This window comes from Pelophylax lessonae (assembly GCF_965119305.1).
Source record: "Pelophylax lessonae genome assembly, chromosome: 12".
NCBI lineage: Eukaryota > Metazoa > Chordata > Amphibia > Anura > Ranidae > Pelophylax > Pelophylax lessonae.
The window spans coordinates 172,373,118-172,385,231 of NC_138779.1; the positions used below are offsets into that span (position 1 = coordinate 172,373,118).

The 12,114-nt window shown below is 44.3% G+C and overlaps 1 protein-coding gene across 1 annotated transcript in view; it reads left to right on the plus strand.

Moving 5' to 3' along the window:
• The window catches only part of LOC309568945 (mediator of RNA polymerase II transcription subunit 25), a gene marked incomplete at its 3' end in the record, with an annotated part of 67,578 nt that overhangs the window by 13,866 nt on the left and 41,598 nt on the right, over positions 1-12,114 (plus strand). Inside the window, exon 2 of the mRNA XM_082274711.1 lies at positions 7,983-8,126. Coding sequence (XP_082130837.1) covers positions 8,002-8,126 — 125 coding nt within the window. The 5' untranslated portion in view covers positions 7,983-8,001. The remainder of the gene's footprint in view (positions 1-7,982; positions 8,127-12,114) is intronic.

Sequence of the window (12,114 nt, forward strand, 5' to 3'; positions counted from 1 at the left end):
AGAACCTTCCAGAACAACCATCTCTGCAGCATTCCAGCAATCAGGCCTGTATGGTAGAGGGGACAGACGGAAGCCATTTCTCAGTTAAAAGCACATGACAGCCTGCCTGGAGTTAGCCAAAAAGGCACCTGAAGGGCTCTCCTACTATGAGAAACAAAATTCTCTGGCCTGATTGAACTCTTTGACCTGAATGGCAAGCGTCATGTCTGGAGGAAACCATGCACCGCTCATCACCTGGCCAATACCATCCCTACAGTGAAGCAAAGTGGTGGCAGCATCATACTGTGGGGATGTTTCTCAGTGGCAGGAACTGGGAGACAAGTCAGGATCGAGGGAAAGATTAATTCAGCAATGTAGAGACATCCTTGATGAAAACCTACTCCAGAGTGCTCTGGACCTCAGACTGGGGTGAAGGTTCATCTCCCATCAGGACAACGACCCTAAGCACACAGCTGACATAACAAAGGAGTGGCTATGGGACAACTCTGTGAATGTCCTTGAGTGGCCCAGCCGGAGCCCAGACTTGAACCCGATTTCACATCTCTGGAGAGATCTGAAAATGGCTGTAAACTGATGCTCCTCATCCAACCTGATGGTGCGTGAGAGGTCCAACAAAGAAGAATGGGAGAAACTGCCCAAAAATAGGTGTGCCAAGCTTGTAGCATCATACTCAGACTTGAGGCTGTCATTGGTGCCAAAGGTGCTCCAACAAAGTATTGAGCAAAGGCTGTGAATACTTATGTACATGGGCTTTTTTTCGTTTGTAATAAATTTGCAAACATTTTAAACTTCTTTCATGTTGTCATTATGGAGTATTGTGCGTAGAAGTTTAAGGAAAATAATGAATTGAATTCATTTTGGGGAAAAAAAAGGCTGTAACATAACAAAATGTGGAAAAAGTGAAGGGCTGTGAATACTTTCTGAATGCCTGTTTATACTAGGGATCCACCAATGTCATTTTTTTTTTCAGGGCCGTTACTGATTTTCTGGCCACCCTTCAGGCCGATTGTAAAGGTGGCGGGTATCAGACCCCTGCCCTCCTCACTAACTTGTGACCAAGGACCAGGCAATCTCACACCCTGCCATCACTTGCGTAACAATGCCACTCTCAGCTGAACCCGGCACACAGATTGTCCAGCTTGCGGGACCACAATCTAGATGCCAGCAGGCTGAGAGCGATTGTCACCGGGCTAATTAAACCATTAACCCTTTCTCTGCCTCCACCTCTACGTTATGATGAGCCCAGAGGACGCTCGTAATTTTAGAAATAAAAATTATGACTTTAGAATAATCGTCTGTAACAGGTGCTGTCACCGCAGACAGGAGTGCCCAGAAGATTTATTCTATACAGTAGTGCTCTTCCAGAGACAGGTTCTTGGGCTAGCTTGCGTTAAGAGCTTAGAGACCAAATTAACACTTTCCAAAATAAGGTTTAATTATAAAAAAGGTTAAAATTGGTGCAAATAAAAATATTTACAGAAAAATGGGTTACAAAGAAATAGAGCAATTTAGAAGAATAGATAAAGAATTAGAAATGAGATACTTGTATTTAAAGTCCCAAGTGTATCTTAGTTTCAGAAGCTGAACATGATCGGTCCTCCAGCTTGATGTTTCTGCTTTGATGGAAAAACGAGAACTGAGAGCTCCATCGGTTTCTCTTTTCTCTGACCCGCAGGGGGTGTCACCAGAAATCCTTGACCAATAAACACTGGGGCCATGGGTGGCCCCGGAGGCTCATAAACTGCTAAGGGACCTCCCGTTTAGACAGATTTTACAGCAGAATTCATATCTTGAAATATGTAATAGTTACATTCTTGAAACTGATATTTTATGGTACGGCATTGAATTTCACATCCATGGACACCAAACACAGGTTATTTCATAATAACCTCTGACCCGTAAGGCATGTCCTGACCTCTAGCTTGTCTTCCCTAGGAGCGAACGTGATCATGTGTGATCTCAATTTGATCGGTATTTTATATGGCATTCAAATATATACTTTGTTTTAATGTGTCGTGTTCCTGTCTGCATTTATGAAATGGGTTTAAATTGTTAGATGTATGTGTTATATTCTAATTAACAATTTGCCTTGTGGAATTTACAAGGCAGTCTCACTGGACATCTGCTCAGACCTCTGTCTGTTTTGAGATAAGGTCTGCTTCATTATGACCCGACCAGGATGTGCTTAAAATAAAACTTCTTTTTGAAGCTCGCATTTTAATTAGTATAAGGTGGGGGCTAATTAGCTTGAGAGAGAGAGAGAGGAGGGAAGGAAAATATCTGAGTACACAGTGGCTTGCTAGCCTGTGTTACTGGGCAACATGGATGCCCGTGAGGACAAAATGGTGTCCTAGCGCACGATACTATTACACCGATAGCTGATATTGGGTGCCGATATTCTGTACATTTAAAGTTGTGTTTTTTTTTTTTTTTTTATTGCTTTGGCTGTTTTTGAATACTGTCATTTAAAAAAAAAAAAAAATCTGGCGCCTTTAAGACTCAAGTAAGCGAAGTATTGAAATTGCTTCTGGGTTACATCGGAGACCCGATCAGAGCTGATTCCGGCTTTGTTCGGGTCTTCGAGCAGCCGGCGGATGTGCCTGCTGGTCACTCTGGCCTCCCGGTGGGACGGAAGACCTGGGCGTGGCAGCAGAAGTCGGCAGGAGGGGGCCTGTACTAACAGCCAAGGGGCTGATAAGCCGCATCAGTTATTACAAGAAAGCCAACCGTTGGCTCTAAAAAAAAAAAAAGAAAAAAACGGTACTGGGGTGATACCTGATACTTCAGAAAAGTGAATATTGGCCCCACCGATAATAGGTGGATCCCTAGTATATACAGTGGGTATGGAAAAGAATCACCCCCTTTTTTTCGGGAGCTGTATTGGATTTCTGCCAGGTATACACCCTGCTCAAAAAATTTAAAGGAACACTTTTTTTTTTTTTTTTTAGATCAGAGTATAGCTAATCTCAATTAAACTCTTGGGATATTTGATCGTCAAGTAGCAGAGGAGGTTGTTACCCAGTTTTACCTGCTTTGGTGATAATGAAATTAACAGGTGCACTAGATGGGCAACAGTGAGATGACTCCCAAAACAGGAATGGTTTTACAGGTGAACATGACATTTTTTTTTTTTTTTTTCCCTACTCCTCTTTTCTGACTGTTTTTCACTAGTTTGGCATTTGGGTAGGGTCAGTGTCACTACTGCTAGCATGTTGCGATACCTGGACCCTATAGAGGTTGCACAAGCAGTCCAACTCCTTCAGGATGGCACAAATACGTGCCATTGCCAGAAGGTTTGCTGTGTCTCCCAGCACAGTCTCAGGAGCATGGAGGAGATTACAGGAAACAGGCAGCTTCTCTAGGATAGCTGGACAGGGCCATTAAAGGTCCTTAAACCATCAACAGGACCGGTATCTGCTCCTTTGTGCGAGGAGGAACAGGATGAGCCCTGCCAGAGCCCTACAAAATGACCTCCAGCAGGCCACTGGTGTGAATGTCTCTGACCAAACAATCAGAAACTGACTTCATGAGGGGGGCTTGATGTCCTCTAATGGGCTCTGTGCTCACTGCCCAGCACCGTGGAGCTCGATTGACATTTGCCATTGAACACCAGAATTGGCTTACCTATAGGTACTGTAAATATTTCCTTAACATGCATTGTTTAGGAGATCTTTACTTGCGTGCAGCTAGTGACATCACTGGCGCTTGCCTTCTGAAGGAACGGCTGCCCGTGCCGTTCTTTCAGAGCCCTGTGCCATGAACGGCGGCTCCCCTGCACTGGAGGACGTGGACCCATACGGAATGTCAGCCGTGTAAGTGTTGTGCGGTAGCTTCGTTTTTAGCGAAGTATTTCATAATGAGCCAGTATGCATACTAGCTCATTATGCCTTTTTGTCGTTTTAGGTTTTTATTTATTTTTTTGGAAGGTTGACAACCTCTTTAACCACTTGCCGACCGCTCACATTGACCGTACTGCGGCAAAGTGGTTCGTTATCGTCCAGCGACGTAGGTCTACGTCGCTGGACTACTCCCCTTGTTGGCGGCGCGCTCCCGCTGTATTCAGTCGCATCGGGAGTCGGGCCAGGGGAGGAGCGGCGGTGATCAACGCCGCTCTTCCCCGATTGTCGGGGATCGAGTGTGGAGATCCGCCCGCTTGTGTAAACAAAGCGGGTGGATCTCCTAAGTGACAGGCAGGGACAGATTTCAGGATTCAGCATAGCTAAACCTGCGATCTGTCCCTGTGCTACACAGTCTCCTCCCCCCTCACGCGTCAGTAAGCACCAGGCATACATTAACCCATTGATCACCAATAAAAGTTAACCCCTTCCCTGCCAGTGTCATTTTTACAGTATCAGTGCATATTTATAGCACTGATTACTGTAGTAATGTGACTGGTACCCCCAAAAGTGTCAAAAATGTCAGTCAAGGGTCCAATCTGTCTGCCGCAATGTCGGTCCCGCAAAAAAAATCCCAGATCGCCGCCATTACTAGTTTTAAAAAAAAAAAAACAATAAAAATTATATAAATTTCCCGTAGTTAGTAGCTGCGATAACTTTTGCGCAAACCAATCAAAATACGCTTATTGCGATTTTTTTTTTTTTTTTTTTTTTTTTTCTTTGCTGTGCAGAGTCCTGACCTCAACCTGAACACCTTTGGGATGAATTACAGCGGAGACTGTGAGCCAGGCCTTCTCATCCAACATCAGGGCCTGACCTCACAAATGTGCTTCTGCAAGAATGGCCAAACATTCTTATAGACACACTCCTAAACCTTGTGGACAGCCTTCCCAGAAGAGTTGAAGCTGTTATAGTACCTGCAAAGGGTGGGCCAACTCAATACTGAACCCTGCGGACTAAGACTTGGATGCCATTAAAGTTCATGTGTGTGTAAAGGCAGGTGTCCCAATACTTTTGGTAATATAGTGTATGTATATGCTTGTCCTCAAATGCAGATTTTTGCATTTTGTGATTCTGATCTGAAGCAGCACATTCACACACCTGTGTGAATGTCTCCATTGAAAACGAATGCAGCTGTGTTCTGATCCTTAAAACGATTGTAAATTTTTTTTTTTTTTTTTTTTTTACAGCTATGTGAATGTGTCCTTATCCTCTTCTAGCCTGCAGCCCATTTCTCCTATTTTCGTACTTTTGCTGAACAATAGCCTCTTCCTATTCGATGCACATTTGGAGGGTTTCAGATGCCTGGTCCCCACTTGTGCCCTGTATTTTCTTCTGCTGGCCCCTACTTCACTACTTTACTCAATATGGGTTAGTGCAAGGAACAACAGCGCAAGGGGAGGAACACGGGCATCTTGAAACTCGGAAAGTATTTAATGGAAAGATTCTTTGGGCCCTCTTAGCTCTTAAACAAAGCAAAAATCAGAAGAATCTGTGTGGAGACTGGGGAGTATAAAACCTCTCCTTTCTCTTTCGTTCATTGACGGACACTGCTCTTTATCTTCATGACCATAGGGTTATGCTGCCCCCTACAGGGGTAGGACACTAGGCAGAGAAAAAAAGCTTGACACACCTATGGGACAGTCCCTGGGGGTATATTCCCACTTCCTGCTATAGGTATTCAGTGTTTTTCTGCCTAGTCAGGAGTAGGGACCTAGTTCCTTGCTGGGATCTCTGGTCCTTGCAATTTTTTCTTTTTAGATGGAATTTTTTGCTCCTTTTATTTTGTTCCTTTGAGAATCTACTATCAACTGCCAGACTGGGGGATGAACTGGATAATATAGATCCTTATGGTTCCCCCAGTCCGGCCAGGGAGCGCATTCAGACCGCAGCTCCATGCTAGGTTGGCCACGATAGCCCCACTGGACAGGGGCTGCCCTGCGAGTTAAACGTCTCGCGACCGCGCATACGAACTGGCTTTGGCCTGACTCCCAGCGTTAACTCCTGGCCAACAGCACCCCTCATAAGATTCTGAATCGGATTCGGTCGCCGTGGACATGGGCCACCCTGCTGTGTCTGGAACCACACGCCCGGAATCCTCTGATAGGATGATTCCTCCACATCTGCAACTGCCCATGTGAAGGCACTGGTGGAAGCACTGATTGTATCTGTGCGTGAAACCTTGAAGATGGAGGCTGCAGCTGGGATGGAGGCCCAAGTTCCCTTTGGCACTCAAAAGCAATCCAGAGCGGAAAGGGGTTTCCTTTCCCGCCTATTTTGACAGAATTGTCACTAAAGAGTGGGGACGGCCAAAGCATCCCCATGGGGTCCCTAAGCGCTTTACTAGGCATTACTCCCTATGAGGAGTCCCTTTAAGTGGGCTGTTGGTGGACCCTCTGGGTTCCAGATTGAACAAGGCAACCTAGATTTCGGTTGAATAGTCCCTGGCCTTTAAGGATGCGGCTGACAGGAAGGCGGAGGCTGTTGCACGCAATATGTACACTCTGGCTGGTTTGGTACTGAGGCTGGTATTCACTATTGCCCTGGTGTTACAAACTCTGACCGAGTGGGCTAAGCTTTTACGCGGTGACCTGGAGGGAGAAAAGCTCCCCCCTGCCTTTGCTGAGCTGGCAGATCCTTCTCGGTGGATTGGATCTTAACCTTCCTTCAACGAGGGGTTGAACTGAAATTGGCCTTGAGTACCATCAGGGACTAGGTGTCTGCTTTGGCGGTCTTCCTCCAACGACCTTTGGCCAGGCACTCCCTGGTGCGTACCTTTCTTCAGGGTGTCCGACATTTGGTTCCTCCAGTGCAGGCTCCATTGCTGCTTTGGGACCTCAATTTGGTGCTTTCCGTCCTCCAGAAGTCTGGCTTTGAGAATCTTTGGGAGATTCCCCTGTTTACGCTGTCCAAGAAGGTGGCCTTTTTTGTGGCTAGAGTGTTGGTACTGGCGGCGTTATCCTGTCATTCACCTTACCTGGTGATTCAGAGAGATAAGGTGGTTCTCCACTCCTGTCCGTTCCTTCCAAAGGTTGTCTCTGATTTTCATTTGAATGAAGACATTGTGTTGGCTTCCCGGTTTCCCAGGCCTAAACATCCAAAGGAATTTGCCCTGCATGCCTTGGATGTGGGCTGGGCAATTAGGGTGTACCTGGCAGCTACAGAGTCTTTCAGGAAGTCAGACTCTTTGTGCTCACGGACGGGCCTCGTAAAGGGTTGTCCGCTTCTTCTGCGACCATTTCCAGATGGATCAAACAGACAATGGTTCAGGCCTATTACATTAAGTGTCAGGTTCCTCCTTTCCCTGTTAAGGCGCACTCTACTCGGGTGCTTAGTGACTCCTGGGCTTTCCGTCATCAGGCGACAGTGACGCAGGTTTGCAAGGCGGCCACTTGGTCAACGGTTGTACACTTTCACAAAATTTTATAAAGTGGATGTGTTGGCATCTGCAGATGCTTCTTTTGGCCACAAGGTTTTGCAGGCTGCTGTTGAGAGGACCTGATCCTCTTTGAGAGCGTACATTTGGTTTTTCTTTTGTTTTTTTTCAGGTTTGCTCCAGTTGTTTTGGTTGAGCTCCTGTTGACTGTTTGGCTACTGTTTAGCTTTGGGAATTTTTTTGCTGTTCCCACCCATCATGTTTAACACTTCTTTGGGACGTCCCAGCAGTTGTAAAGATCTGAAGCTGTGTCTGTCAATGAACGAAAGAAAATGGGAGTTTTGGCGTTCCGTAAAAATTCATTTCTCTGATGTTCATTGACAGACACAGCACCCACCCCTCTGTGGAGTTGTAATTCTTCTGACACTGCTTATAACTAAACTGAGTGCCTAGTGCCCTATTCCTGTAGGGGGCAGTATACCCCCCCCCCCCCCCCAACGGTTTTAAAGATCTGAAGCTGTGTCTGTCAAACATTGGAGAAATGGATTTTACGGTAAGTCAAAATCCCATTTTTAATTTTAGATAGCCGAGCTTACATTTTGTCAGTCATACAATTTTGTCTCCTAAGAACTATAATAAACCTCAATTAATTGTTAACTGTATAGATTTTCCTTTTTTTAGTGCCTAATGATTTCCTTTGTCTCTTGTAGGTTGTGGAGTTGAACAGCAATGGATGCAGCCACTCAGGGGAATGGGGGCATTGTATCAGATGTGGTCTTTGTCATTGAAGGAACGGCTAACTTAGGACCCTACTTTGAGTCCTTGAGGAAACATTATTTGCTGCCTGCAATAGAGTAAGTTATTCTGTGTGCAATTCTATACTGCTTTTTACTTTTAGGAGAAAAAAGGTTGGCGCACTCCAGTATAATCCCCTTTTATTCCATGCAGTAAAAACAATAAACCATACAGCAAGTGGTGATGAACCAACAGGTAATAGCTAACGCTATGATAAACCACCAGTCCAGGTGTAGTAAAACACGTTAGCGGTTACCTGTTGGTTCACCACCATTTGCTGTATGTTTTTTTGTTTTTAATGCATGGAATAAAAGATTATACTGGAGTGCGGCCATCCAGCCTTTTTTCTTCTGTGTGTTCCTGATGCAAGCAGGGCCAGCACCCGCTCCATACGCACAGGGGAGGTGGTTTTCCTTGAGTGATGCATTACCTATTTATGCCTTTTTACTTATGTGAGGAATATCAGAGCTTCATAGTGCGTATTTATTATATGTGTAAGAGACTTTTTAAAGTTGACCCAAACCCAAGGCTTAGGACATTCAGAAAATGCAGTTATTCTAGAATCTGATGAGGGTAGTTGGTTGGTCCTGGAGTGTAAAAATATACCTGTCATTTAGACCAGCATAGTGGCTTCCACAGCACTCCAATTTTGGGTCATATGACCCAAAGTTGTGACAGCAGCAGTCTGGTGTCGAAGCAGGTCCACGCAATGCAAAGTTGCTTCAGTTTACATAGTGTAAACTGAGTCCTGCAGCCCTGCATTTTCCAGCTGTTGGCTACATTTTTATTTTCACCTCCTTTGCATTGTCTTGCTGTGTCTGAGTTAGAGGCACCAAACTGGCAGCTGTGCCAAAATAAAAAAGCAACCAAAGGAATAGTCACCCATATTGCCTGTATTGTCCTGGCACTAGACACAGTGAAGAACAAGGTATATGTGTGTAGGTGGACATCTTGGTAAACACAGGGGTATTCTTGATCATGTCAGATTTTTCAGCATGGAAAACTTAGCAGCAGAGTAGTAGCATTGGCAAATCTCTCTGGCAGGGAACATGGATAGCAGACCAATGAGAGTATATTGAATGCTTCAGAAGGTAAAAAAAAAACCAAACAAATCAAGCATTTAACAGGTGGGAGAGGGGTTAAGTGTTGCCCAGAGATGGGTTTTAAAATTATTGTAAAGTCTTGTCCTTTTTTTTTTTTTGTTAAATAATGTTATGCTTACCTACTCTGTACAGTTGTTTTGCAAAGAGCAGCCCAGATACTCCTCTACTCGGGTCCCTCTTGTGCTCCTGGCCCCTCCCTCCTGTTGAGTGCCTCCACAGCAAGCAGCTTGCTATGGGGGCACCCGAGCCCAGCCACAGCTCTGTGTCCATTCAGACACTGAGCCGCGACCCTGTCCCCCCTTTCTCATTATTGGCTGATTGACTTTGACAATCGCACTGCTGTCTCAGCCAATGAGGAGGGAAGTCTCGGGCAGCTGAGACACTCCTGCAACATCGCTGGATAAAGATGGGCCTCAGGTAAGAGGGGGCTGAGCGGGGCTGCTGTACACAGAAGGCGTTTTTATCTTCATGCATAGAATGCATGAAGATAAAAAAACCTTTTGCCTTTTAATATTCCCATTTTCTGTTTCTATTAATGGTTTCTGCACCTTGCACTGGGGGAGGGGTCAGCTCTACCAGATTTGTGGCATTACTTTTTTGAGTTGTTCTAGAGTTTTTACTCAAGTTCTAGTCCTAGTATAGTAGGGTTATAGTACTGGGAAAATATTTGTGGGTGTGATTCTTGCACTATCACGGGAATAAAATTTATATAAAGTGTGTGCCCCTGATGCTGCAAGTACAAAAACTGGTACCTGAGCAATTTACTAGAAAGATGTACACAAGGGGGTAAATCAATTCAGATAAATCTATCAACCTATAGTTATATATGATTTTCATTCATAAATAACAACATAAAATATAGCATTTAATCATACACAACATCACTCTTGTGAATATCTAAATGGTGCTTTTAGGAAAAAGTGCTTATGTGCAGTATATTCATTCTATTATTCATTAATCCATAGCATCATTCTTATTAAGGTGCAAATCAATAAAAGTGTTAAACTTCTATCTGATGCAAACAAATCACATAAATACATTAGAACCAATTGAAGTAAAGTGCTGCATGTGCAAAATAAACGGTGGGTTGTTATTGTGCCAATAGCCAATTTTTCATATAGGTGCAAATACATATTGTCCAAAAAATCGGCTGATATATTACAGTGCTGGCTTAATTGGTGTATGGTATTCCAAACAATAAATAAATAAATTAAAGTGCTGTAGTGTCCAATTATTGGTTACGATTTCCCGTTTCCTTGTATATATTTAAACGTCCTTAATTATTCCATTAACTTCCTCCACCTTTGGAACAGTAGGGATGCACCGATCCGATATTCGGATCGGATATCGGCCCAGATACGGGCAAAATAGCTGGATCGGGGAATCGGTAAAATTAACAGATCCACGGGCCGATCCGGTTTTGCTCTTTATAGCTTGTGAGGGAGCAGAGAACAGCTGTCAAAGAAATAAAAAAGAGCCTCCTGCAAATGCCTTTCAACTCTCCCAGTTAAGTAAACACAATGAATACAATGTATCTTTTCGTTCCGTCTGCCGGAGGAGGGAAGTTTAACCTCTTATAGACTAAACCCATGACATTTTAGATTTTGAATGCACAATGTTATAAGGTATCTGCCGATACCGATCCGGAAGTATTATTTTGTTATAAGCTCACAAAATAGTACTTCCGGATCGGACTCGGATCGGCGATTTCACAAAGCAAAAGATCGGGATCGGGACCAAAAAAGTCGGATCGGTGCATCCCTAGTGAACAGGGGTGCTCTTCAGTGACCACACTTATAGGTGTACTAGCGGCTCACCTCAATTATTTAAAAAACATGCCTGAAAAACCTGGATTGGTTTATTTCCTCCACTCCTGCTATAGCGTGGTACAGCCTCTGGCTTTAAGGGGGCTTGTGGTTCCTCTTATGTGTATTCCACTAGTGGGGATACTCCTTCCTCTGCTCTGTAAGTGGTCCTTATAGCTCAGTAAAGAGGGGGGCCATCATGGTGTAGAATTATGTAAAATTTAATTTCATTAACAAAAATAGTAACTTACAGTTTGAATTCTCTAGTAAGCACAGACGCGGGTTGCGGTACTAAGCTGGTGTGTCCCGATACGTCCCATCCCCCCCATCTGTATGGACCTGATCCTGAACACCAGGTCAACAAATTTCTTATTCGTTCCACAAAGAACTGAAAATGCAACAATGTAAAGTCTAGGTCAGTGATGGCGAACCTTGGCACCCCATATGTTTTGGAACTACATTTCCCATGATGCTCAACTACACTGCAGAGTGCATAAGCATCATGGGAAATGTAGTTTCAAAATATCTGGGGTTACATAGTTAGTGAGGTTGAAAAAAGACATCCGTCCATCCAGTTCAACCTATGATGTGTGTGTTTGCTGTTATCCGTACATTGTATACCCCTGTATGTTGTGGTCTTTAAGGTGCCCATCTAATAGTTTTTTGAAACTATCGATGCTCCCTGCTGATACAACGTGGAAGAGAATTCCACATCCTTACCACACTTACAGTGAAGAACCCCCTACGTACTGTAAGGTTAAACCGCCTTTCCTCTAGTTTTAGTGAGTGGCCACGTGTCTTATTGTATTCCCTTTCTCTGAATAGTTTGTTCCTTATGCTAGGGTCGCCAGTACAGTATTTGTACATTGATATCATATCCCCCCTCAATCGTCTCTTCTCCAGAGAGAATAAGTCCAGTGCTTGTAGTCTTTCCTCATAGCTGATGTCCTCCATTCCCCTAATTATTTTTGTTGCCCTTCTCTGGACTCTTTCCAATTCCAGCACATCCTTTCCGAGGACCGGTGCCCAGAACTGGACAGCATACTCCAGATGTGGCCGGACCAGAGTCTTGTAGAGTGGGAGAATAATCTCTTTATTTCTGGAGTTAATCCCCTTTTTTATGCATCCCAGTATTCTGT